Source organism: Puntigrus tetrazona, chromosome 2 (assembly GCF_018831695.1).
Source record: "Puntigrus tetrazona isolate hp1 chromosome 2, ASM1883169v1, whole genome shotgun sequence".
NCBI lineage: Eukaryota > Metazoa > Chordata > Actinopteri > Cypriniformes > Cyprinidae > Puntigrus > Puntigrus tetrazona.
Window position 1 is genome coordinate 16,961,813 of NC_056700.1, and position 27,041 is coordinate 16,988,853.

The 27,041-nt window shown below is 34.2% G+C and overlaps 1 long non-coding RNA gene, 1 pseudogene and 7 gene segments (V, D, J or C); all 9 read right to left on the reverse strand.

The window, feature by feature from the left end:
- Positions 1 to 1,068: 1,068 nt before the first annotated feature.
- Positions 1,069 to 3,827, reverse strand: LOC122358425. Its single transcript, XR_006252602.1, has 3 exons — positions 2,826 to 3,827; positions 1,279 to 2,693; positions 1,069 to 1,194 (listed from the first exon to the last, which is right to left on the reverse strand). It is a non-coding gene; the product is annotated as an uncharacterized LOC122358425 (long non-coding RNA).
- A 1,724-nt stretch (positions 3,828 to 5,551) lies between these two features.
- Positions 5,552 to 6,604, reverse strand: LOC122358418. The segment is given in 2 exon segments: positions 5,552 to 6,165; positions 6,254 to 6,604. Coding segments are annotated over 2 exon segments (342 nt in total).
- A 1,873-nt stretch (positions 6,605 to 8,477) lies between these two features.
- LOC122327192 lies at positions 8,478 to 8,990 on the reverse strand. The segment is given in 2 exon segments: positions 8,478 to 8,830; positions 8,933 to 8,990. Coding segments are annotated over 2 exon segments (393 nt in total).
- A 1,383-nt stretch (positions 8,991 to 10,373) lies between these two features.
- LOC122327195 lies at positions 10,374 to 11,172 on the reverse strand. The segment is given in 2 exon segments: positions 10,374 to 10,726; positions 10,814 to 11,172. Coding segments are annotated over 2 exon segments (393 nt in total).
- A 3,362-nt stretch (positions 11,173 to 14,534) lies between these two features.
- On the reverse strand, positions 14,535 to 15,084 carry LOC122327199. The segment is given in 2 exon segments: positions 14,535 to 14,887; positions 14,992 to 15,084. Coding segments are annotated over 2 exon segments (393 nt in total).
- Positions 15,085 to 16,854: 1,770 nt separating this feature from the next.
- Positions 16,855 to 17,349, reverse strand: LOC122327206. The segment is given in 2 exon segments: positions 16,855 to 17,201; positions 17,295 to 17,349. Coding segments are annotated over 2 exon segments (387 nt in total).
- A 1,022-nt stretch (positions 17,350 to 18,371) lies between these two features.
- Positions 18,372 to 20,603, reverse strand: LOC122358364. The segment is given in 2 exon segments: positions 18,372 to 20,291; positions 20,379 to 20,603. Coding segments are annotated over 2 exon segments (396 nt in total).
- A 1,967-nt stretch (positions 20,604 to 22,570) lies between these two features.
- Positions 22,571 to 23,955, reverse strand: LOC122327215 (annotated as a pseudogene).
- Positions 23,956 to 24,021: 66 nt separating this feature from the next.
- LOC122327225 lies at positions 24,022 to 24,525 on the reverse strand. The segment is given in 2 exon segments: positions 24,022 to 24,410; positions 24,486 to 24,525. Coding segments are annotated over 2 exon segments (429 nt in total).
- Positions 24,526 to 27,041: the final 2,516 nt, after the last annotated feature.

Consider the following 27,041-nt stretch of genomic DNA (forward strand, 5'->3'; position numbering starts at 1 on the left):
TGATTTGTGAAAACCAAGTTATCAAAAAACATTTTTTTTACAAAAATACAAATGACCAAATTAATCTAAATCTATTGCCATTTGGGTTTGAGATTATAAATTATCATAAATATTTATTATTCGTCAGTTGCTCAGTAAATAATGTAGGCTACCTGTCCCCACAATGAGAATCAGTATGACACATCTGTCCATGTTCAGTCAGATCAGTTCAGTTCTCTGTTGAGTCTCTCAGGTCTCTGAGCTGTAAGTCACTGTAAATCAGTCACAAACACTTCCTCCTCTCTGAACTTCCTGTTGATGTTCATAATTTTCAATGAACTATGTTAATTACACTATTATTACTCTACTACGTTTAGAGAACATTGTGGTGTATAAAATGTTTTACATGGGAGCTCTATATATATTTATAATAAAACTCAATAATTTCACTCAATAACGCATTTTTGTTGTACTCATATGTATTATTAGCATGGAAATATTAAACCAAAAAAATTTAAGTTTCTTTATATTTTATATGTATTTTAATTATAATTTGTACAATATTATAACATAATTTTGTAGTATAGTTATATTTATCTTATAGAATGGGAGCAGTATCTTCATATGAAGGTGTTTAAACACTGCCATCCTGTGGCATATACATCAACCTGCATTATTTATACAAAATGTCATATATATAATATATTTTATTGTTTGACAGTTGACTGAATTAAAGGTGTTAAAAGAGCAGCTTCATGGGGATCTGTGTGCACCTTTTGGTTTTGGTTGTACTTTTTTGTTGTTGTTCATAATTGAAAGTTACAGCTTCTTTTTCACTGTATTCATCTCTATCTCTGTGTTTCTCTCTTGTCTGTTACTGTACCAGAGCTGATGTGTTTCCTGTCACTGTGGGCCTCAGAGCACAGTAATACAGAGCAGAGTCTGATACAGCAGCAGAGGAGATGATCAGATCCACATGTTCCTTTTTTGGAATGATAACAGAGAATCTTGGATCTACATCAGAGCGCTGAGCTTCTTTTACAGTGTCGTAGGTGAGTACAAGAAATTCAGGTTTTGATCTTCCATACTGACGGTACCAGTGGAGATATTCTGTATTGATAGAGTCAGTAAAACTACAGGATAATGTAACATTTGAACCCTTCTCAGCAAAAACATCTGTTTTGTTTGGTTGGATGACATTTCCAAAGACAACACCTGAAAAAATAAGAGGTACAATTGTTTTTTTTAATTTGTTATTTTTATATTCAACAAAATAATCTGCCAAATAAATATACATACCGGTTGAGACACAGAACAGAATAACTGAATGAAGATTCATTGTACAAGTGTTTACTCTGAGAAGAGTCAGACTGAATGATTTCAACCAGTCTCTGTCAGACATTACTACATCGAGTCCCTCCTCTTTTGATTCTTCAAAGTAAAAGCTTTATTTTGTAAGAATATTTTCCTCATTACTGCTATATGTGAACTATTTTCTGTCTATCATTTTTAAGATACATACAAGTTCTAAATATTTTCAACCTGAAACACCTTTAAGCATTTTACCTGTTTATTTATTTCTTTATTTATTGCTCTTTTGATTATTTTATAAAATATTCTTCCCTTAACCTCACAAAGGTGTTTGAAGTCACTATGTCACATTAAAATGTATTTTAGTTTTCATAATAATAGGTTTAGAAAAAAAAAGATGAAATAAAAAAATAGACAAAAACTAAAAACACTTTTAAAAGCACATTATATCTGCACTAATGCACTATGTGTTACACATGATAGTAGATTTAAACTTGAACTGTTGGCTGCTTTTGCTACAGTCAGTGTCAGTAAATATTGTAACGCATTGTGAAATGCTGAATACATCAAGTCTATTGTAAAATCAGTGAATATTACTTATGGTATTCTAACAATGATTGAGGAGATTGTGGAGACATATAAAAGCTGCAGTAATGTTTAGTGCCTACTAAATCCAGTAGTCAACATTTGAAGTGGATCAAAAAGGTTAATCAAAGTTGTCCTTAGTCAAGAACATATAATGGTTCTAGGTTTTAGGGCTAGTTTGATAAAATGATTTGATTCACTTTAAATGTTGACTGCTATATAGTCATATATAATATCCTTAGCCGTACTGAATTTCAGCATGCATGCAATTGTCTTGAGGTTTGGTTGCAATCCATGTTTTTTAAATTATTATTTTATTAAATTATTTTATACATTATACAGAATTTTACATTTGATTGAAACGTTTCAGGTGGAAATTAAGACATGCGTTTGTTCACTGAAGTAACCACATGGAGAATGACATCCTGTATGGATTTTAATGCTACTCTAAGTTTTATAACGGGCCTAATTGAGCCTCTGACAGGTGTGACCACATATTTTATTACATTCAGAGCTGGATAGATTGTGGTTTTGATTGTGGTTTTCACTAGATAGACGTACATCAGTAATAGTGAGTTCAGTGGATGTTTCTGATGTAGTCGACTGGAACCGAGAATCAGATGTGTGTGAATCAGAACGTGATCTTGCTCCTTTATATAATAAATACTGTAGTTCTCTGTTAGGATACTGTCTGTACCAGTAAAGCCAAATACGTTCACTAGTTGTACTATATGAACAGCTCAGCTTGACAGTGTCTGTTTCTTTAGAGTTTTTCATTGTCCCTTTATCTGGATCAATGTTGTTTCCGTCCACCAAACCTGTCAACAAAAATAAACTGATTTCTGTTTGTAAAAGCATAGTTTACAAAATAAACAGAAACATATTTCATGGCACCACTCTACCCACAAATAAAGGAAAGACATACTATAAACAGATTTTAAACAACGTACCTGTCCCCACAATGAGAATCAGTATGACACATCTGTCCATGTTCAGTCAGATCAGTTCTCTGTTGAGTCTCTCAGGTCTCTGAGCTGTAAGTCACTGCAGACGAGTCAGAAATACACAGGAACTTCCTGCTTCATAAAGGAAATATTAACTGATAGAGTTAATCAAGCTATGATTATACTTGGAACGAGCGAGATATTATGTGCTCTATAGCCTATATTACACATGAGAATTTTTCTAATCAGTTTCTAATAATTTTTTTGATATTTGGTTATTCTAGATAAATTTACTAATTAATTGCTCATGTCACTAACTAGGATACAACATAATCTACTACAATCAATAATTACAGAGTAAAAATTAATAATATCAGATGTAACTATTTTTTTCAGTCAGGTAATTTTGTCAGTTACAGCTAATTCAAATATATCAAATCATACTGATACAAAACATCAAATTCTTGAGGAATAAAAGTAACATATGCTGACCTTAAGAAACACATAGTATGAAGAGTAGTGCTTTCTGGCTACAGAATCACCATGACCCTTTTGCAACATTTCCTTAAGTACCTCAGACCAAGTCATCCCCAAAAAAGCAGACAGGAAAAGCAGGAAAAAGGGGCAAATGGTAATTTGCATGGACTACCCTGGGAGAGGGCACACCTACTTACTTCTATGGAAATGAGACCATTGTATCAAACACATTGATACCAGATCACTGTTAGTTCTCTTGTACTGGCATTTTCATTGTAATTATTTTGAGCAAGCTGAGTTGAAGGGAAGATGGGTTCAGAAAGAAACAAAAGGATAGAAGGGAAAGTAGTGTCCTGAACCTCCACTCTGTGGGCAGTATCTGGAATAATGTGGTTTTAATTAATTAATTATTTAATTAAAGTGTCCTTAAGAGAAAGAAACTCTCAAGGCATTGCCAAAGCCATGATAATACTGTTGGAAAGTCATTTGACATAATACAAAAGTCTTCATATTAAACAAGAGTAAGATCTCTTAACGGACCTTCATCTGGATCACAGTTTTTACAGCATGGCCTAATTTAATCTCACACAGGTGTGACTACATTTAGAGCTGGATAGATTGTGGTTTTGATTGGTTTTCAGTAGAAATCTCTCGTGGAACTCAGTGCCATTTTCTCCTCCATATTTGCTTCTCCTCAAGATGTATTTAGGAAAGTCATTTTCTTTCTGAATGTACCAGAATACATTTTCTTGTGCTGAATCAGTTTTATATTTACACTGTAATGTCACTGATCTTCCTTCAGCTTCAGTCACATGTTTGTCTGGCTGATCAACACTATCCTCCGATCCGCACTCTGTAAAGATTTAAGAATATTTAATGTATAATACAATATAACATATAATCAACTTACATTATTATACAACTGTATCAAAAGAGAAGTCATACCAAGAGTTAATAGTGTGAAGAGAAATATATTCCTCAGCCTGTGTGACATGTCTATGCTGAAGTCTAGAAAAATCAGTCAATATGAAAGTTTTGCTTTTGGTGTTATAGTGATGATCCAAGGAGGAGCTCCAAAGAAGCTGCTGTTTTGTAAAAAGGAATATTGAACACATACCGCCATCTTCTGGTTCATTGCGAGTACATTGCATATGTGGCATCTCAAGTTTGAATCAAGTCAAGCATTTTACCATAAGCATGGAAATATAATGCAAATATGAGGAATATTTTGGGCCAGATATACTAAACAGGTAAAGATATACTAAATAGGGCATGAGTTGCAAAGTTCAGCGGGTGATGTGCTGACAATTGGCTTTAATGGGGTGAAATACCAGTAAATTGACTATTGTAAACCTCAGTAAATCATGCTACAAACAGTTTTGTGTGCATGTATAATATATATATTCACAAAATAGATTTTAATAGCATTAACCATACAATATTTATAATGATTGTTTTAGTGACATAAACAGTATAAAATCACCCGAAACCAACAGTAAAGTAAAATAAACAAAAATTTAAAAGTATAAATGTATTTAAACTGTAAAATTAGATAGTAATAAACTGTAAGTGATAGAACATAAAATAAAATATATTATGTTTTATAAATGAAATCATAGAAGAAGCGACAAAGTTCATTTGCATGAAGATGTGATGTAGGAGTTTTTGTGTGAGTGTTGAGTGTGTTTGAGTCACTGTGGGCCTCAGAGCACAGTAATACACAGCAGAGTCAGACACACACACATCCTGGATCGTCAGAGGAACTGAAGTTTTGTTGAGAGATGCATGAAATCTCTCCTTGAATTCTTTCTCACTGTTTCCAGTTGTAGAGAATTTATTCAGCATGTGTTTGGGATTTCTGTTATCTTTCTGTTGGTACCAGAAGAGAGTTGGTCCTGTATAACCAGTCTGATATGTACAGTCGATCGTTACAGTATCACCTTCAAAAGCAAACTGAATCCTTGCATGCTGATCAACTTTGTCTATAGAATTACAGCCTGAAATTAAATGAAAACATTATGAATACAAATGATCTCATTGGCTGCAAAAATAAGCACATACACATAATGAAGATACGTATTAAAAATATATTTATATATATACGTGTGTGTGTGTGTGTGTGTGTGTGTGTGTGTGTGTGTGTGTGTGTGTGTGTGTGTGTGTGTGTGTGTGTGTATAAATAACTATAGTTTAGGTGTTCTACTTACCCAAGATATATAAAACTGTAATCACAATGGCACTTTTCCACAGTGCCATTATATGCTAATAAAATTACCAACTCTTCAGAGATGTTATGATCTTCTTACTCTTTTTGCATCTGTTACAGCAGCAATAAATTCAAATCACTTTTTCACAATTGGGAGGAGCCTGTACAAGGATGCACTAGAATTAATCTTGTAATATACATATGGTATCCTTATATTTTATGTACAGCAGGCAATTTTATTTTAAAAGCTTTTCAAACACAATTATTTATAAAAACAAATCTTAATACATATCAGAAATAAGATCATTTAAAAAATTATAAATTCTCTCATCTCTCATTGTAGCAGGTTTCTGTATAGAGCTTATGTGTTTCCTGTCACTGTGGGCCTCAGAGCACAGTAATACAGAGCAGAGTCTGATACAGCAGCAGAGGAGATGATCAGATCCACATGGATTTGTTCTCCTTTTCGAACTTTAACAGTAAATCTTGGATCTACATCAGACGGCTGAACTTCTTTTGCAGTGCTGTAGGTGAGTACAAGAAATTCAGGTTTTGATCTTTCATACTGACGGTACCAGTGGATATAATCTGAAGTTGAGGGTGAACGATCACAGGGCAATGTAACATTCAAACCCTCCTCATAAACATTTCCAAATGCAGCAGCTGAAAAAGTAAAAAAGTACATTCGTAACTTTTTAAAAAACTTTGCAACTGTTTAAAAAAAATCACAAGTAACCAAATAAATACACACCTGCTGAGGCACAGAAAAGAATAACTGAATGAAGATCCATTGATTGTGTTCACTTTGAGGAGAGTCAGATTGAATCGTTTCTCTGTCAGATATGATTATATCATGTCAGATCTGTAAACACTGAGTCCTTCCTCTCTGACTCTGAGCCACAATGTCGCTGTATATATAAGTTCAATTATGTTGTTCATTGCTGCAGTTCCTTTTGAATCTCTGAGAACACTGCCATCTTGTGGCACATTATACCAGAAATAAATTACACATGATAATGTTTTAGAACTTAAACTAGGCTACTTTTGTTTGAATTTTATGTAATTAAAAATCCTGGCTTTGTAATGCCCTTTTACATTTTAAATTTGTTTAAATGTTTACTTATTTTGCAGTTTTCATAGACTGGCAGGCAGCGAGAAGCAGAGTCCAGAGTTCTAGCAAGGGTCTGGGAGGGCAGCAAATGATCAGAAGCAAAGAATTATAGTCCAAATCACAAATCAGGAAAACAAAAACACAGGTAGAACGCTCAGAAACGACATCCAGGGCGAAAATAAGATGTCACACTGAGATGGCTGTGAGTGTGGCTTATATGTGTGTGTGTGTGTGTGTGTTAATGAGGTGCAGGTGTGTGCATGTGGTCAGTCTTGGGTGTGAGGCTCTATGGGAAATGCAGTTCTAAAGAGAGATATTAGAATTCGGGGACGGATCCCGCTGATGATGCGGTACAGGAACCTCTTCTGTAACAAATGCGTTATCACATGCACAAATAAATTGTATTGGATTGTATTGTATTTTTTAGAGATGGATAGATTGTGGTTTAGATTGTATTTTTCACTAGATCAGTTCAAAGTGAAAGCATGTCTCATGTTTTGTATCACTGGGCTCCTAGAGCACAAAAATAGAATCTGAATCTGACGTACATCAGTAATAGTGAGTTCAGTGGAAATGTGTGCTGTAGCTGAATGAAATCGATCATCTGAGGTGTCTTTATAATCTGTCCATGCATCTTTGTATAATAAGAATTGTGGTTCTCTGTTGGGATATTGTCTGTACCAGTATAGCTTAACATATTCACTACTTGTACTATATGAGCAGCTTGGCTTCACAGTTTCTTCTTCTTTAGAGTTTTTTCCTATCCCTTAATCTGGCTCAATTGTGTCTCCTGCCACCAAACCTGTTAAAAATAAGTACATATGAATTACAAACACATTTCTAGCCATGTTTTATAAAAATATAAATGACTAAAGTAATACAGTGTATAGTAATAAAGTGATAAAGTGTATAAATAGCCTTTTGGTTTGAGATTTTAAATCATGATAAATGAACACAGTTTCATGAATTAATCAGTAATGTACCTGCTCCCACAATGAGAATCAGTATAAAGAATCTGTCCATGTTCAGTCAGATCAGTTCAGTTCTCTGTTGAGTCTCTCAGGTCTCTGAGCTGTAAGTCACTGCAGATCAGTCAGAAACACACAGAACGTCTTCTCTGAACTTCCTGCTGCTGTTGCTGACAGCCATTTAACTGTTCAATATATACATATATAGAGAGAGAGAATGTTGTATATTAAAATATTTGCATGAGCTGTAACAAAAACACAATATTTCATAATTTCAATGCATTTTAGCTTCTTTACTGTATATTGAAAACATTATAATGGTGATGGCGGTGCACAGGCCATGTAGTATTTGTGCAAAATGCATTAAAATTAAAAAAAAAACAACTAAAGTGACAGTATGACCTTTAGAACCAAGATTTAATTAAGTTGCCTTTATTTATAATTTTAATTAATCAATTTAATTAAGGCTGTAGGCACTGTGTCTTGTAGTCAATAAGTGATGTTTTACACTTTATTAGAGTAAAATTAATAAAACTCTGAATAATATTTTAATTATAAACTCTAATCATTTTTCTGTAGTTATGTTTTTATTCTTTTTATAATTATTTTCTTTTTTTCCCAGTGTCATTTTCACAATAAAAATATATAACATAATGTTGTAGTATAATGTTTTTTGTAATTATATAGGCTTTGAAATATAACATTAACTCTGTGTGAAAATATGTGAGCACTGCCATCCTGTGGCAAACATCAACCTGCACTGTTTAGTGCACATGAGAATCATTTGAGATGATTTACTGTTTAACAGTTTTTTGAATTACAGGTATTAAAGAGCAGCTTCATAATGATTTATTGACGTTTCATTCATCTCTGTCTCAATGTTTCTCTCTTGTCTCTTATTGTAGCAGGTTTTTGTAGAGAGCTGATGTGTTTCCTGTCACTGTGGGCCTCAGAGCACAGTAATACAGAGCAGAGTCTGATACAGCAGCAGAGGAGATGATCAGATCCACATGTTCCTTTTTTGTCACATTAACAGAGAATCTTGGATCTACATCAGACGGCTGAGCTTCTTTTGCACTGCTGTAGGTGAGTACAAGAAATTCAGGTTTTGATCTTCCATACTGACGGTACCAGTAGAGATTATCTGTAACTCCAGAAGCAGTAAAACTACAGGATAATGTAACATTTGAACCTTCCTCAGCAAAAACATCTGGGTGGTCTGGTTTGATGACATTCCCAAGGACAGCAGCTGAAAATGAAAAAAAAGAAAACATTTTCTTGGTAACGGAAATGTCTGAGGAAAAATTGTTAACAGTAAAGAAATAAAATAAAATAAAATAAATACACATACCAGCTGAGGCACAGAGCAAAATAACTGAATGAAGATCCATTGTGCAAGTGTTCACTCGGAGAAGAATCAGACTGAATAGATTCAACCTCAGTCTCTGTCACACACAATATAAACAGTCCCTCCTCCCTCATATTGTAACTCAATTTAGAAGTACAGGAGAGAAGAAAGATGTAATAACATGACCTAACTGTGTTATTAATTTGTTAACCTTGGTTGGGAATATGATTGAAAAATGATAATATGTAAGATGTTAAAATGTTTTAATTCAGTAATAGTTTGAAACAAAATCAGACGAAAAACATACTTATGTTCACATCATTAATCATTATTTAGTTGTTCATGTGTTTGCAGGAAAAGTATACCGTTCACAGCCCTAAAAAAAAATACTACTACATTTTCAATTAAGTTCAATTCATGCAGCTTTAAATAAAAATGTATATAAATATAAGATTGCGTTGCTGTAAAAACCCAACAGAGGATGGATTGATGGATAATATTAAATTGGTTTCATGACTTTTATTGTAGTTCCTTTGATTATTACAATTAGTATGATTTTATTAAAGCTTGTACATTTCAGAAATGTGTATTGTAAAGAAACAGTGATGCGAATGTTTAAGCCTCTGTGTTTTTGTATGTGGTTTGACTGAGTTTTCTCACTGTGGGCCTCAGAGCACAGTAATACACAGCAGAGTCAGACACTCGCAGATTCTTGATCGTCAGAGGAACTGAATTTGGTGAAAGTTTAGAGTGAAATCTCTCCTGAAACTGAGCATTATTATCTTCTCCTCCATATTTGCTTCTCCTCAGGATGTATTTAGGAAAGTCATTTTCTTTCTGAATGTACCAGAATACATTTTCTTGTGCTGAATCAGTTTTATATTTACACTGTAATGTCACTGATCTTCCTTCAGCTTCAGTCACATGTTTGTCTGGCTGATCAACACTATCCTCCGATCTGCACTCTGTAAAGATTTAAGAATATTTAATGCACAGTACAATACAAAATCAAATCAAATTACATTAATATAAAACTGTATTAAATGAAAAGTCTTACCAATAATTAATAGTGTGAAGAGAAATATATTCCTCAGCCTGTGTGACATGTTGATGAAAAATCTGAAAATATAAGAATCTTGCTTCTGGTATTATAATAACGATCTAAGGAGGAGCTTTTAATTGTCAAATGTAAATGTATTGAGAACTGTATTGTCAAATTAGTTTTGGGCACCTACTGCCCTCTTCTGGTTCACTGCAAGTATGTCAACTGACATTCTGCATTTTCATACAGATTCAAGCAAATAAATTGAATGTCCCGAATGGCAGAATATTGAAGTGACTGGTCAATTAAAGGACTGTATTGTATAAAGTTTCATAATGCCACATGATGCCAATGTTTTATTCATTTTTGCATTAGATTAATAATGTGTTTCTCTCTTGTATCTCATTGTAGCAGGTTTTTGTATAGAGCTGATGTGTTTCCTGTCACTGTGGGCCTCAGAGCACAGTAATACAGAGCAGAGTCTGATACAGCAGCAGAGGAGAGGATCAGATCCACATGTTCCTTTTTTGGAATGATAACAGAGAATCTTGGATCTACATCAGACGGCTGAGCTTCTTTTACAGTGTCGTAGGTGAGTACAAGAAATTCAGGTTTTGATCTTCCATACTGACGGTACCAGTAGAGATTATCTAAAGTGCTAGCATCAGTAAAACTACAGGATAATGTAACACTTGAACCCTCCTCAGCAAAAACATCTGTTTTGTTTGGTGTGATGACATTTCCAAAGACGGTAGCTGAAAAAGAAGATTTTTAATAGTACTTATTTTTTACAATAAAATATATGCATTTGTATAATAATAATTAAACAAACAAATACACACCTGCTGAGGCACAGAACAGAATAACTGCATGAAGATCCATTGTGTAAGTGTTCACTCTGAGAAGAGTCAGACTCACTGCAGTCTAAGATCATATAACCGCAGAGTCCCTCCTCTCTGGACTACATGATAGCTGAATTTGACATCAGATCCAGTCACAAGAACTAATGTTGCCAACTGTACGATTACAGAACAAATTTGATCTGCCATCTTTATTTAAGAATTTGGCCTTGAAATAATGGGACGGTCTAATGTTTCTCCATTTGAAATGGTGTAACATCATTAAATGACGTTATCTTGCCAAATTAGGTATTTTGTATTAGTTTTTTCCTGTACTAGTCATGTTTTGAATGTTGCTTTGGGATTTTCCTACAACAACAGGTCATCATCATTTGAAACAATTTAAACAAATGAATCAAATGTGAAGCACAAATAATGTTCTCACTGCATGATGGATCAGGGACACGGGGTTTCACACTGCACGACTTCACAATAGGAAGAATCGTCCACAACTTTGTCCCGGTATGAAAACTACGGCATCTCAGAAGTGACATGGAAACAACTAGAGGTCCATTGAAGAGAGTTAACATTGTCAATGCTGGTGTTGTATACACCACATGTTTACTGCTTTAAAAACACATCTTTCTGAAGACTTTCATTGGACTAATCAAGCAATAAAATAAAAGATATTAAAATGTTTTTAAACATATAATTTTAGAATAATAGCATTTGTATTATAATAAACATATTAATTGAATGCATATCTCTGCAAAGCTGGATTTTTACCCAGGTAAAGAGAAACATGATGCCTTCAGAGAGACAGTGATGACAACAGTATCTGAATATCAGTTTCCCTCTCATACTTTCAGTGTGAATAAGCGCCACCCACTGCTGTAGTTATTAAAAAAAAAGAAAGAAAGAAAGAAAATGCTTTTGCCAGAAACTGCAGAGAGGATGTGAGTATGTTCATATGGATCAGTTACAAAGATGCAGAGCACAGTACTAAACAAAAACACATGCTCATCCTGGACTGACAAAAAGAAAATTACTTTAGCTAAAGAGAGAGAGAGATTTGTCTTATTTAAAAAAAAATGTGTCGTTCTTTTGCTATAATTCCAGAATTTACTGACATATCAACACCATTTAGTTACAAGACGATGGTCACATGTTTGGATTAAGCTCTACATTTTCTTGTTAGTTTGTCAATGTGAAGGTCAATAATAGTTTTAAAAAAAAAAAATAGTGCTGTGGACTATATAAATAAATTTCTAATGCTGACTTGCATATAAGTTTTCTTTGCAAACATAAACATTATTTTTGGTTATTCTTGACAGTTAAGCCTCTTCACACTGACAAACCAACAAAAATGTTTCACTGTCAACAATTTAGTTACCAACATTCTTCAAAATTTAACAGATTTTTATACAGATTTGAAAGAACTTGAGAGTGAGAGTGTTATAACAGAATATTTATTTTGGTGTTAACTATCCCTTTAAGAGCACAAAACTTGATGATGCAGATGTGACTTTATAATAATATATAATGAAACTGCAACAAACAACCACTTGCTCCACACACGTTCATATACTTTTTTTCATTTGTTAAATACAATCCATGAATAAAATTAAATCTGTTTTTTTTTCACTAGTTTGCTGTTTTGTTTATCAGTGCACTGAACATGTCACGGATTGATGATATAAAACCTTTTTTTTCACACACAGGTGTTACCACATATTTTATTACATTCAGAGCTGGATAGATTGTGGTTTTGAATGTGGTTTTCACTAGATAGATTCAAAGTAAAAAGAGTTTCAGGTTTTTGTACGACATGTCTCATGTTTTGTATCACTGGGCTCTTAGAGCACAATAATAGAGAGCTGAATCTGACAGACGAACATCAGTAATAGTGAGTTCAGTGGATGTACGTGATGTAGTCGACTGAAAGCGATTATCAGAAGTGCGTTTGTATTTAGAGGATGACCGTGCGTTTTCCAGTAATAAATACTGTGGTTCTCTGTTAGGATACTGTCTGTACCAGTAAAGCCGAACATATTCACTATTTGTACTATATGAGCAGCTCAACTTGACCGTTTCTCCTTCTTTAGATAATTTTTTTGTCCCTTTATCTGGATCAATGTTGTCTCCAGCCACCAAACCTGTCAACAATATGATTTTGATTAATGAAATCAAGGTGGAAAACACTATATCACAAACACGTAGAATTGTAAAAAAATATTTATGTACAGATTTTTTTTTAATTATTCACACAATAATGTACCTGTTCCTAAAGTGAGAATCAGTATAAAGAATCTGTCCATGTTCAGTCAGATCAGTTCAGTTCTCTGTTGAGTGTCTCAGGTCTCTGAGCTGTAAGTCACTGCAGATCAGTCACAAACACACAGGAACGTCCTCCTCTCTGAACTTCCTGTTGCTGTTAGTGTTCACTTTCATTCATACGGTGACGTATACTGTTTGTGTGTTTTCATAAATACAAGCATACATGTTCACATGCTTGTATGAATGCAATATGTATTCATTTGTAAATGTATTACTGCAACACGTTCTCACTACCGACACATCAAAAAATAAAGCTAAAAGCTAAAAGCTGTGTAAATATGTGACGAGCTGGGAGTGAGAACATGTTGCATGATGAGACCCTACTGCTCTTCAGTATTGAGGAAGGAATATAGAGCTAATATTATGACAAAACAATTAGAATTATTGGACAAAACTTAGTATTATATGGAATTTAAAATAGTTTTTTACTTGAATATTTAACATTTGAAATTTAACACGTGTTTGTTTTTTTTTGTTTTGTTTTATATACGTATTTAAAAAAATGTGTTGTTGTTATTCTGAATTCGTAGACTATAAATATACAGATTTTAAAAATACACTTTTTAATATGAAAAGTAGATGATCTCCAAAAAGCCGAACAAAGCATTTTGGCCAATCAAACAGCTGCAGGAGATTTTTCTCAGGGGATGTAAGTGATTTTACTTGACCAGAAGGGGATGTCTACAGTCCACTTAGATTTACCGTGGCCACCATAGATATAAAGTTATGGGAACATGACATGTCGTGGCCACATCCTTATGCTGTTACCTCAGCATTATGCTTAAAACCTCCATTATTTTGATATGTTATTTTTATATGTTACTCATGAGAAGGTTTTACAACCCCTTTCATGCATGAATTAAGGAAAACATTTTTACATCGATTTTTACAAAATTCTGTTTGATATGAAAATGATTAAACTGTCCGCATACGTAGACACCATTCAACAAAGGTGTGAAATGGGTCAAAAAGTCACAGCTGACAATATGAAATATTTAGTTTTTATTTTTTTTTACATTTTAAATTTTTAATGGCATTTAATTACAAAGTAATAACAAAATAATATACATTTATAATATAATGTTGTAGTATAATGTTTTCTCTTATTATATATATATATATATATATATATATATATATATATATATATATATATATATATATATATATATATATATATATAAAAACATTAACTCTGTGTGAAAATATGTGAGCACTGCCATCCTGTGGCACACATCAACCTGCACTGTTTAGTGCACATGAGAATCATTTGAGATGTTTTATTGTTTGACAGTTTTTTAATTACAGGTAGGCCTATTAAATATATAGTTTCATAATTATTTAATGCACACAAATTTAATTCAGTGTACATTACTGTTTCTTACTATTACTGCAGCAGGTTTCTGTATAGAGCTGATTTGTTTCCTGTCACTGTGGGCCTCAGAGCACAGTAATACAGAGCAGAGTCTGATACAGCAGCAGAGGAGATGATCAGATCCACATGTTCCTTTTTTGGAATGATAACAGAGAATCTTGGATCTACATCAGACGGCTGAGCTTCTTTTGCACTGCTGTAGGTGAGTACAAGAAATTCAGGTTTTGATCTTCCATACTGACGGTACCAGTAGAGATTATCTGCACCTCCAGAAGCGGTAAAACTACAGGACAAAATAACACTTGAACCCTCCTCAGCAAAAACATCTGTTTTGTTTGGTTTAATGGCATTCCCAAAGACTGTGGCTGAAAATAAAGAGGGAAATTTGTAATTTTAGTTTTTTATAATACTTATTTTTAACAATAAAATATACATTTATATAATAATGATTAACCAAATAAATACACACCTGCTGAGGCACAGAACAGAATAACTGAATAAAGGTCCATTGCATTCACTTTGGGAAGAGTCAGACTGAATCGTTACAACTGCAGTCCCTGAGACCCTCCTCTTAGTCCCTCCTCTCTGAGCTACATTATACCTGAATTTGACATCAGATCCATCTTTGTTTAAGATTTTGACCTTGTATTAATGGGATGGCTGCATTTGAAAGTGTGAGTATTTTGTATAAATCTTTTTATCCCATTCTAGTCATATTTTAAATGTTGTTTAATCGATTACAAACATTATATCTGGACATACTGTTAATTCCTCTTTTCCAAAGTTTGTCATTTACATTTATGTCTAGCAAAGGGCCAGTTTGGCGTTGCACAGATGTAACCACATATAATATTACATTCAGGCCTGGCCAGATTGTGAATTGTTCTGGATTTTCTACAGTATTAGAGAGCTGAGTCTGACAGACGTACATCGGTAATAGTTCAGTGAATGCAGTCGACTGAAACTGATCAGATGTGTGTTCACCAAAATTCATGAGGCATCTCAGAGTAATAAATTCTGTGGTTTTCTGTTGGGATACTGTCTGTACAAGAAAAGTTTTTTTTTTCAATTCCTTTATATGCCTCATTGTCTCCAGCCTACAAGCCTATCAGCAAAAAGCAAAAATGAAAAAAGAATAGTGAAAGCAATGCTGACAAAATACTGTTGCAAACACATTTCACAGCACTTTTACGAGACAAAAACTATATTTTTTTTTACAGATTCATTATGCAATGTTTCTGTTCCCACAATGTGCGTCATTATGAAGCATCTGTCCATATTTAATCAGATCGGATGAGTCAGAAACACACACAGAAACATCCTTCTCTCTGAACTTCTGGATGCTGTTCACACTTATTTATTTGTTGTCCTATAATGTAGAATATTTAACTTTTTTTGAGCTGTAAGATAATTATACTATAATACTATAACTATCGACCTGTGTTGTTATTTCTTTACTGAGGTTCAGCTCATGTGTTCTTGTATGTGGTTTGACTGAGTTTTCTCACTGTGGGCCTCAGAGCACAGTAATACACAGCAGAGTCAGACACACGCACATCTTTGATTGTCAGTGGAACTGAATCTGAAGACACTTCAGAGTGAAATCTCTCCAGAAATTGAGCATCAGTGTCTTCTCCTCCATATTTGTTTCTTCTCAGGATGTATTTAGGAATTTCATTATCTCTCTGGATGTACCAGAATAATTCATCTTGTGCTGAAAATCCTTCATATTTGCACTTTAATTCTACCGATCTTCCTTCAGCTTCAGTCACATGTTTGTCTGGCTGAGCAACGGTGTTCTCTGATCTGCACTCTGTAAAGATATTAAAAAAAATTTAAATACAATACAAAATATAAACAAATATGGAGCTAAATGCGAATTCATACCAATAATGAATAGTGCAAAGAGAAATATATTCCTCAATCTGTGTGACATGACTGTAACTATATTGTAGTCTACAATCAGTGAATGTGTAAATTCAGTTTTTGGTATGTTTACAAGGATTCAAGGAGGAGCTTGTGGTGACCTATAATAGCTGCTGTTTTACCAAATGTAATATTAAGCACATACTTCCCTCTTCTGGTTCACTGCAAGTACTACATAACCAATGTTTTTTCTTGTCATATATTTTATTACAAAAGAAAATATTTGGTTTCTGCATGAAAGGATATTTTAAAGTGAGTAAAAAGAGCTCCATTGTGACTTGATGTAATTGCTGCCAAACTAATTTACATTCAAATTTTTGTTTTCTGCTTTGATCATTTTTGCATTAGATTAATTGCATTTGTATACTGGCAACCTTTCACTATCTTTGTGTTTCTCTCTTGTCTCTCATCGTACCAGGTTTTTGTAGAGAGCTGATGTGTTTCCTGTCACTGTGGGCCTCAGAGCACAGTAATACAGAGCAGAGTCTGATACAGCAGCAGAGGAGATGATCAGATCCACATGTTCCTTTTTTGGAATGATAACAGAGAATCTTGGATCTACATCAGAGCGCTGAGCTTCTTTTACAGTGTCGTAGGTGAGTACAAGAAATTCAGGTTTTGATCTCCCATACTGACGGTACCAGTAGAGGTTACCTGAAGCTCCAGAAGCAGAAAAACTACAGGATAAAGTAACACTTGAATGTTCCTCAGCATGAACATATGTTTTGTTTGGTTTAATTCCAAAAACAGCAACTGAAAAAAAGAAGTTGTGAATTTTTGTGAGATGTTTTTAACATAACCGATTTTCAGGAACAACAAAAAAATATTTTTAAACAAATAACATACCAGCTAAGGCACAGAGCAGAATAATTGGATGAAGATCCATTCTACAAGTATTCAAGTGAAGAGTGAGTCAGACTGAATCCTACCAGACACTATATGAACAGAGTACCTCCTCTCTGAGCCACATTATACCTGAATATACCTGAATCAGTTCAAGTCACATCAACTATTTGTTAAGAGTGTATGATTATAAATTAATTAATTATTCAATTAACCAAATTTGATCTGTCATACACATTTAGGAATGATCCAGTATTTCCTCCATTACAGTGATGTTTTGAATGTTTTTTTGAGCTTGACGCACAAAAGAGTCCCATTATTTGAAACATTTTAACCGCCTATGAATAAGTAATATGTTATCCAGTTGTTCATGTTGGAAGAAAACGCTATTACAAAATGATGGTGAAATCATTCAACTATGATGCAATCAATATAACATTGCATGATTGCATATTGTTATGATGGCAATATTGCAGTTCATGATTGATTGCTACATTCATTTTTATTTTAGTATAAATATGTTGCAGTCACATACATGTTCATATCAGTGTGTTTTTGTATGTGGTTTGACTGAGTTTTCTCACTGTGGGCCTCAGAGCACAGTAATACACAGCAGAGTCAGACACTCGCAGATTCTTGATCATCAGAGGAACTGAATTTGATGAGAGTTTAGTGTGAAATCTCTCCTGAAACTGAGCATCAGTATCTTCTCCATATTTGTCTCTCCTCAGAAAGTATCTAGGAAGGTCATTTGCTCTCTGGATGTACCAGAAAAGGTATGGTTGTATTGAGGTTGTTGTATATGTACAATTTACTGTCACTGATCTTCCTTCAGCTTCAGTCACATGTTTGTCTGGTTGATCAACTGTGTCTTTTGATCTGCACTCTGTAAGGATTTAAGGAGATTTGGTGTAGTTATGATTTTTTATGTATATTTTAAAATACATATTAACAAACATATTATACAATTCTTTTTAAGAGATCTAACTGCTTAAAGCAGTGTAGAAATACATACCAAGAATGAATAGTGCAGACAGAAATATATTCCTGAACCACCTCATGATCTGTTTCAAACAACAAAGTCAAAATAAATAAGACAGGTATGCTATCGTAACATAGGAGTTTGAGGAGGAGCTTAAAGGACTCCACTCTATTAGTGTGATACTGAGAGATATTGCCCTCTTTTGGTTTCTTGCTGGTGTCACACAGCTGTAATAAGGCCACATGATGTTAAACGTGTTAGCGAATAAAGCGAGTGAATGTACACTCATTGCAGTTGCAATTCTTATTATCCCCTTTTGTTCCTTTTGTGAAATATTTCTTCTCTCAACCTCACACAGGTGTTTGAATTTATTATCTAACATTGAGGTTTGATTTGATTTTCATAATAGGTTCAAAGTGAAAATGTCTTGTAGTACAACTAGTTTCGTGTTTTGCATCACTGGGCTTCAGCTCTTAAAGAGCAGTAATAAAGAGCTGAATCTGACACAGTCACACTACTAATAATAAGTATGCAAGAAGTACTTGACGTAAATCAAAGATTGGAGGTGTGCTTTTTAAGGCTTGGTCGAGCACCTTGATGTAATAAATATTGAGTATCTTCATTGTGATATTATCTGTACCAATATAGACATATACATTCACTGTCTGAATCATAAGAGCAGCTCAGCATTACAGTCTCTCCTTCTGTTTTAATGACATTTGTCCTTCTATTTGGCTCAATCTTGTTCACAGCCATTACATCTGCAGAGAAAGCACAATATTAACAGTTTCTTATGATAAACATTCTAACAATAGTTACTCTGCATGTGTTCGGAAAAAAATAAAGAAATCGGTAATATACCATTCAGTGTTTTATAGGGTATTTAAAGCTGTTACTAAAAAATCTAAAGTAAGTGACACACCTGATGCTATAATGAAAAGCAGCAGCATGTATTTGTCCATGGTGAGTATGATCAGATCATACATGTGTTAATACTCTGTGTGCTCTGACTGTGTGTTACTGATTCTTTCTGCTCTAATCAAGACATTCAGGAACTTTCTGATCTCTGAGATTGAGAAACCAGTGAAGGCGTTGTAACATTAATTGTTTAGGAAAATTTGAAGTAATTATATTATTCAGAAAGCTTTTAATAAATCAAAGTGTAATAAATCACATCTTTATAAAAACGTTAAAATATAAAAATGTTGTTAAGGAAAAAAATGACACTCATGGCTTCAGTTCCTAAAGAACGTTTGAGAAGACTGCCACCTTGTGGTGCATTTTGATTGAACCATAAACCATACTCTACTGTACTTTTGTATGAATCTATTGGAATTAACAATGTCACGATTCTGCTTTCAGTTTTCATTTGTAATGTTGATTTATATGTTTAACATTTTATCTATAATTTACAATCCCAAATTTTACATTGTTGTTATTGTTGTTTTTAATCTAGGCCTATTGATTCCCTTATTGTTCAGCTTTAGCCACACAAATGCATACATAAAAATACATAATAAAAAGAAATTTCTACCATATTTGGTACAGCCTGTTGTTATTTTTGTTTGTTTGTTTGTTTATTTTTATTAGTGCACAATACCATAATTGCCACTTACACCTTCTTTCGCTCAGTCTTCATCTCTGTCGTTTCTCTTCTGTCTCTCATTGTAGCAGGTTTTTGTATAGAGCTGATGTGTTTCCTGTCACTGTGGGCTCCAGAGCACAGTAATACAGAGCAGAGTCTGATACAGCAGCAGAAGAGATGATCAGATCAACACGGATTTGTTCCTTTTTTGTCACATTAACAGAGAATCTTGGATCTACATCAGAGCGCTGAGCTTCTTTTGCACTGCTGTAGGTGAGTACAAGAAATTCAGGTTTTGATCTCCCATACTGACGGTACCAGTAGAGATTATCTGTAGTTGAAGAGGAATAAATACAGGACAATGTAATATCTAAACCCTCCACCTCAAAAATGTCTGTTTTGTCTGGTTTGATGACATTTCCCAAGACAGCAACTGAGAAATAAAAAGTACACGTAAGCTTTTTCAGTTAATTTTGTATGTTTAAGAAGCGTTCATTCTGAAAAATAAATAAATACATACCTGCTGAGGCACAGAACAGCGTAACTAAATGCAGATCCATTGTACAAGTCTTCTGAGAAGAGTCCGACTGAATTGTATCCACCACAGTCTCTGTTGAACATTACATCCTGTACATCACTGAGTTCCTCCTCTCTGAACCATTTTATCCATCTTGGGTAAAAGAGCCAATTACACTCAATTACCTGCCATTAGATACATATTTTTTTCCAATTTCCCATTGCATTTGATGCATCTGAACACTTTGATATAAAAAAAAACACATTTGTTCTGAATATTACTTTAAATATTATTAAATTTATGTTAAATTCAAACAGGTTATTGATTTTTTTCACCCCTGTATGATGTCTAGCATTACCGTAGTGTTACTTTTAAATAAAATATTTTTTCAATTCACAAGATCTTTTGAAGAGAGCATAACAAAGCTGATACGGATTGACTGACTGTGCAGCGCGTGCAGATGAAGTTCTGAATGTCTATCATTCATCACACATGGTTTACCAGTTAACGCCATTTACTGTGATTCCTGGTCAGAGTACCTGACAGAGTGAGGTTTCAGGATCATATATCAGCAGATCATACCGACCTCTGTCTACTAGACACCTATACTGCATAATGACAATTATATCTGTCTTAAAGTTTCCTCAGTAGCAGATCAGTCAGTTTTTATTCATTCATGATTCATTCATGATTTTTTAATAACACATTCAGCTCAGTGGCAGATTAAATATCTTTGAAAAATACTGATATTCTTACCACATTTGAATAATTACAGAAGTTACAGTGGGACATTTCCAGAATAAAGAAACAGAAAAATAACAAACAAAAATATAATAATGAATTATGACTCATGAAATAACTTAAAGTTTTTTTTTATGAGTGCTGAGTGCAGGGTCAGACAGATTCTTCATCCTCAGAGGAACTGATATGTACATTAAATCTGTCTTTAACTTCATCTCCAGTCTTAACAACTCTTATTTAGAAATTCTACTTTTTGCTAGTACTGGTGTACAAAGTTTGATACGTACAGTTGTTTATTACAGTCCCTCCTTCAGAAGCAGTTTGAACTTATGTTTTCTGCTCATCACTGTCCTGATCCTATTCCTGTAGAACCAAATCATGAACATGACCAGCAAGTCTCATACTTTGAAGATATATTTTTCTAATGTTATATTTTTTTCCTTTTGCTATGTCACACCACAGAGTCTAATTTTTATTTATTTGAAATTTTATATCAGGCCTCAATGCAGGTGTTGTTTTTTTTTGTATTCTTCTTTTTATTGTGGCTTTGATTGTGGTTTTGCTAGATAAGTTCAAAGTTAAAAGAGTTTCAGGTTTTTGTACGACATGTCTCATGTTTTGTATCACTGGGCTTCTACTCTTAGAGCACAATAATAGAGAGCTGAATCTGACAGACGTACATCAGTAATAGTGAGTTCAGTGGATGTATGTGATGCAGTCGACTGGAACCGAGAATCAGAAGTGTGTGAATCACTTGCTGACCGTACATTTTTGTTTAACAGATATTGTGGTTCTCCATTAAGATACTGTCTGTACCAGTAAAGATAAGTATAATCGCTACTTGTACTACATGAGCAGCTCAGCTTGACCGTTTCTGTTTCTTTACAGATCTTATCTGTCCCTTTATCTGGCTGAATACTGTCCCCAGCCACCAAACCTGTCAACAGTAAGCACAAATAAATTGCATTTTGAATTGTGAAAGCAAGGTTGACTAAATGCTATTGTAATTATGTAGTATATACCTGCTCCCACAAAAAGAATCAGTATGACACATCTGTCCATGTTCAGTCAGATCAGTTCAGTTCTCTGTTGAGTCTCTCAGGTCTCTGATCTGTAAGTCACTGCAGATCATTTAGAAACACAGACAGGATCTTCCTGCTCTCTGAACTTCCTGCTGCTGTTCACTTTCCTCCATATGCTGTATTATATATTGTGTATAATTTTGTGTATAATTGTGTTTGATAACTCTTAAATGACTGTTCAGAACTACCAGAAAGAAGTATTTTTCATATATTACTGATCTTCGTTTAGTTTTAGTCCTGTGATGTTTGTCTAGTTAATCAACCATATCCTCTGATCTGCACCCTGTATCTGTAAAGGTTTAAATGCACTAGATAGTTTACTTAAATATTTGTATGCTAGCTTCTTTTTCACATTTTTTTCTCTATTTTCTCTCATTGTACCAGGTTTTTGTATAGAGCTGATGTGTTTCCTGTCACTGTGGGCTGCAGAGCACAGTAATACAGAGCAGAGTCTGATACAGCAGCAGAGGAGATGATCAGATCCACATGTTCCTTTTTTGGAATGATAACAGAGAATCTTGGATCTACATCAGACGGCTGAGCTTCTTTTGCACTGCTGTAGGTGAGTACAAGAAATTCAGGTTTTGATCTTCCATACTGACGGTACCAGTAGAGATTATCTGCACCTCCAGAAGCGGTAAAACTACAGGATAATGTAACATTTGAACCTTCCTCAGCAAAAACATCCGTTTTTTTGGTGTGATGACATTTCCAAGGACAGCAGCTAAAAAAGAAGAGGTATTTTTATTTTCAGTTTTTAATAATCAACCGCAAAATCAACCAAATAAATATACATACTGATTGAGGCACAGAACAGAATAACTGAGTGAAGATCCATTGTATAAGTGTTCACTCTGAGAAGAGTCAGACTGGATGATTTCCAGCACAGCCTCTGTCTTAATTTGATCGTGTCACATCTACAGTATGTCCCTCCTCTTTTGTTACTTCAGTATGTAAGAAAAATGGTGGTCTGGCTCATTACTGCTAACATTATTTGCAACTAAATTTCTATCCATTATTGTTAAAATGCATATCATAACACAACTTCTAAGTAGTAACCATTCTAAATGCATAATACATAGTGGAGTTTGTTCTAACAAGTGAAAATGATTGTTAGTTTAGTCATATTTTAGTCTCAGACTGTCTGTCACTGTAACAATATCAAATCATTGTCTTAAGATATGAATTACACGTTTTTTGAAAAAAGGCCTATAAAAATTCCATTCAGTGTTTTATAGGGTTTTTAAAGCTGTTGCTAAATGATCTGAAGTAATAGTAAATGATGCACCTGATGCTATAATGAAAAGCAGCAGTGTGTTTGTTTATGGTGAGTATGATCAGTTTCTGTGCTCTGACTGTGTGTTACTGATGCTGTCTGCTGTTATCAAGACATTTAAATAAGTGTGAAACCAGTGCAAGCTTTTAACCTTCATTAATTATGTTTAATGGTATATTTAATGGTATCTTTTCTCATAATATTAAAATATAATCTGAGTTCTGTTGTTCATTGATGCAGTAGTCAATGAGTGAGAACACTGCCATCTTGTGGCAAATTATACTCACACAGTCTGCTACACATGATAATGAATTAATGTAAACAACAGGCCATTTTATAGAGGTTCATTGTAATTACTATTATTAGAATGCTTATCGATTTTTAATGTAAAATTTATTACGTTTTTATTTAGTAAATATTTTCATCTACTATTGTACATATATAAGTTTGGATTAATCAGCCTTTTACTAGTTATTTGTTTTCATTCACATATTGTTCAATTTATTAATTACAAATGCAGTTTACAGATTCTCTTTTAATCATTTACTCAGTATATATTGCTTTTTCTAACTGGATTAAACAAGAGAAGGTTTTTGTACAGTGTTGATGTGTTTCCTGTGACTGTGGGCCTCAGAGCACAGTAATACAGAGCAGAGTCTGATACAGCAGCAGAGGAGATCTCCAGAATCACATGGATTTTTTCCTTTTTTGCAACATTAACAGAAAATCTTGAATCTACGCCAGATATCTCTTTCTTCTTTGAAGTGCTGTATGTGGCAACAAGAAACTCAGGTTTTGATCGTCCATACTGACGGTACCAGAAGAGATTATCTACCCCCCCAGAGGAGGAATAACTGCAGGACAGTGTAGCTTTTCGACCCTCATCAGCTCTAACGTCTGTCGTATCTGGACTGATAGTATTTCCAAAGACAACAGCTAAAAGAGAAGAGAAATTTTAGAAATTTAATTTATTCAATCAAATTAATCAATCAGTTAAATAAAAATACTCACCTGCTAAAGCACAGAACAGAATAACTGAATGAAGATCCATAGTGTTCACAGAAGAGACTGAAGCGTTTCTACCACAGTCTCTATCAAGCACATATCAGATTGTGTCAGAGAGCCCCTCCTCTCTGAGATCACATGAATACTAGATGATACTAGATGAAAGGGCATATTTTATATGGGATGATAACGGTGATTAAACTGTTATACCGTCCAGCCAATTATAATAATTTAATTAATACACATGAATTTACAACATTTTAGATATTTAGGCCTATAAATAGACTCATGTGTACCATTAAATAAAACATTTGGTCAGTTTGATTTGAGAATCTTATGAGAATAAATTATGGAATAAAAAACATGCTAACATTTCTATCAGGACCACTATCGACAAAGATGATTGACAATTAGCATACAGTTGGGATTGGCGGTAAAGTTCTGTTCTGGGCAAGAACTCATGGAAGAGAGCAGGGACAACAGCAATAACTTCCAGGTCTATAACAGAATGAAACCAACTTATGTGTTGCAGATATGAAGAGAAAACAGTTTAAAACCCACCTATGTTTACCTGAGATCACTTTTCATGTCACAAATTATAAGACGAATACAGTAAAAGAAAATAGGGACTGACTGAGCCATATGTGCATAATCATTTCAATCATCACACAAGTGTATACAAGCAGCCACGAATTATAGCGCCACAGTTCAATTAATAATATATAAATTATAACTTCAATTTGTTTGCAGAATGAATATTAACACAATGAGAATATTTTGTTGTACAGAACAAGTCTGTGACAGAAAGTAAGATTTCAGCAAAGCTTATCAGCAAATGATACTAATCGCCCTGAAGTATTGTAGTTTTTGTGTGAGTGTTGAGTGTGTTTGAGTCACTGTGGGCCTCAGAGCACAGTAATACACAGCAGAGTCAGACACATCCAGATTCTTGATCGTCAGAGGGAATGATTCTGAAGATTTGTCTATATGTGCTTTAAATCTGTCTTTGAACTCCTTATCTTCATCTCCAGTTGTACCAACTCTTTGGAGCATGTATTTAGGAGCTCTGTTTACTTTTTGCTGGTACCAAAAAAGAGTCGGAGAATACGAAGTTTGATATGTACAGTTGATTATTACAGTTCCACCTTCGTAAGCAGTTTGAACTCTTGTTTTCTGCTCAACGCTGTCCTGTGATTTTATTCCTGTAGGACCGAATCAGGGACAACATCAGCAAAGAAATATCATAAACATTTGAACAAAAACATTGAGTGATGAAAATAATTACTCACTAAAATATTACTTACGCCAAACACAAATGAAAACAACGATAGCTTGTTTTATCCAGTGTATCATTTTTCCAGCTTTAAGAATCAAGTATCTAAATCCAGATCTTATTCTCACTCCTGATCTAGTCTGATAGAGTGACTGTATGTACTGTAATGCACAAGATCCCTAGAGCTACTGAGTTAGCTTGAAGAGGTTTCTTAACCCCTCCCTCTGACTCATAGATTATTTCTACCTTTGTTGTAGAAGACAGTGGGAAACAAACCTTGCAAACTTTTGTGCCCATGGACTCAAAAGCAATTTTCCGCCTCTATTTGTACTGCTTTCCATATTAATTTCACATTATAATGTAAGGTGTTTTAAGAAAATTAGTAGTACTGATGTAGTACTGATCTTTATTCAGTCTCAGTAATGTTTGCTAGGGTAAGTACCTGCTGCCATCTTATGGTTAACAGCAAGAATTGCATAAACAAAACAGCTCAGTTTAAGTCAAGTCACATTTATTGTCATTTCAGCCATAATGAAACAGACTAAGGTCTGGTGGACACACAGAGCTACCAGGGACTACATAAAGATATACATAAAGTGTACAAGTGCAAGCGTATAGACAGCACAAGACAGTATGACCAGCTTGGACAGACAATGAGCACAGTACTATTCCGAATTAGTATCTGTAGCGGCAAAAACATGCAAGAAATATACATATTTCTATATACTGTATATGCTGAGTGTTGAGAAGTCTGATGGCGTGGGGAAAGAAACTATTGCACAGTCTGGTCGTGAGTGCCTGAATGCTCGGTGGAGGGGGACAGAGGAGACAATTAAATGTTGTGAAGAGATGACACATGACTGGAGCACTGTTGATCTTGTTGTGGAAATATGAGGATTTTGCAGTGTGAACTTCAGCAGAGAAAGATGAAGCAAAGGCTGATACTCTTATCTGACGGATATTTTAATTTACACCATTTTCTCTTTGCTGCCCTGATTTTTGCCCAATGCTCATGAAGAACCTCTGATAACCAGGGGTTAGAAGAGGCAGGCCATACTGTCTGGAGGAGATAGGATAAATATAGTCTAGATAAGAGGTTAAAGTAGAGCATAAAGTGTCAGTAGCTGCATTCATCTCTATAGAGGAGGTGAAAAGGACAAGGATTGGAGGGAGAGAGAGTGATTTTGTATAAACGTAATCAGTATAGGGGTCAGTGGCACACTGGTAGTAAAATGTAGTTTAAATGTTATGAAGAAATAGTCAAAGATATGCATCTTTCCATGTTCAGT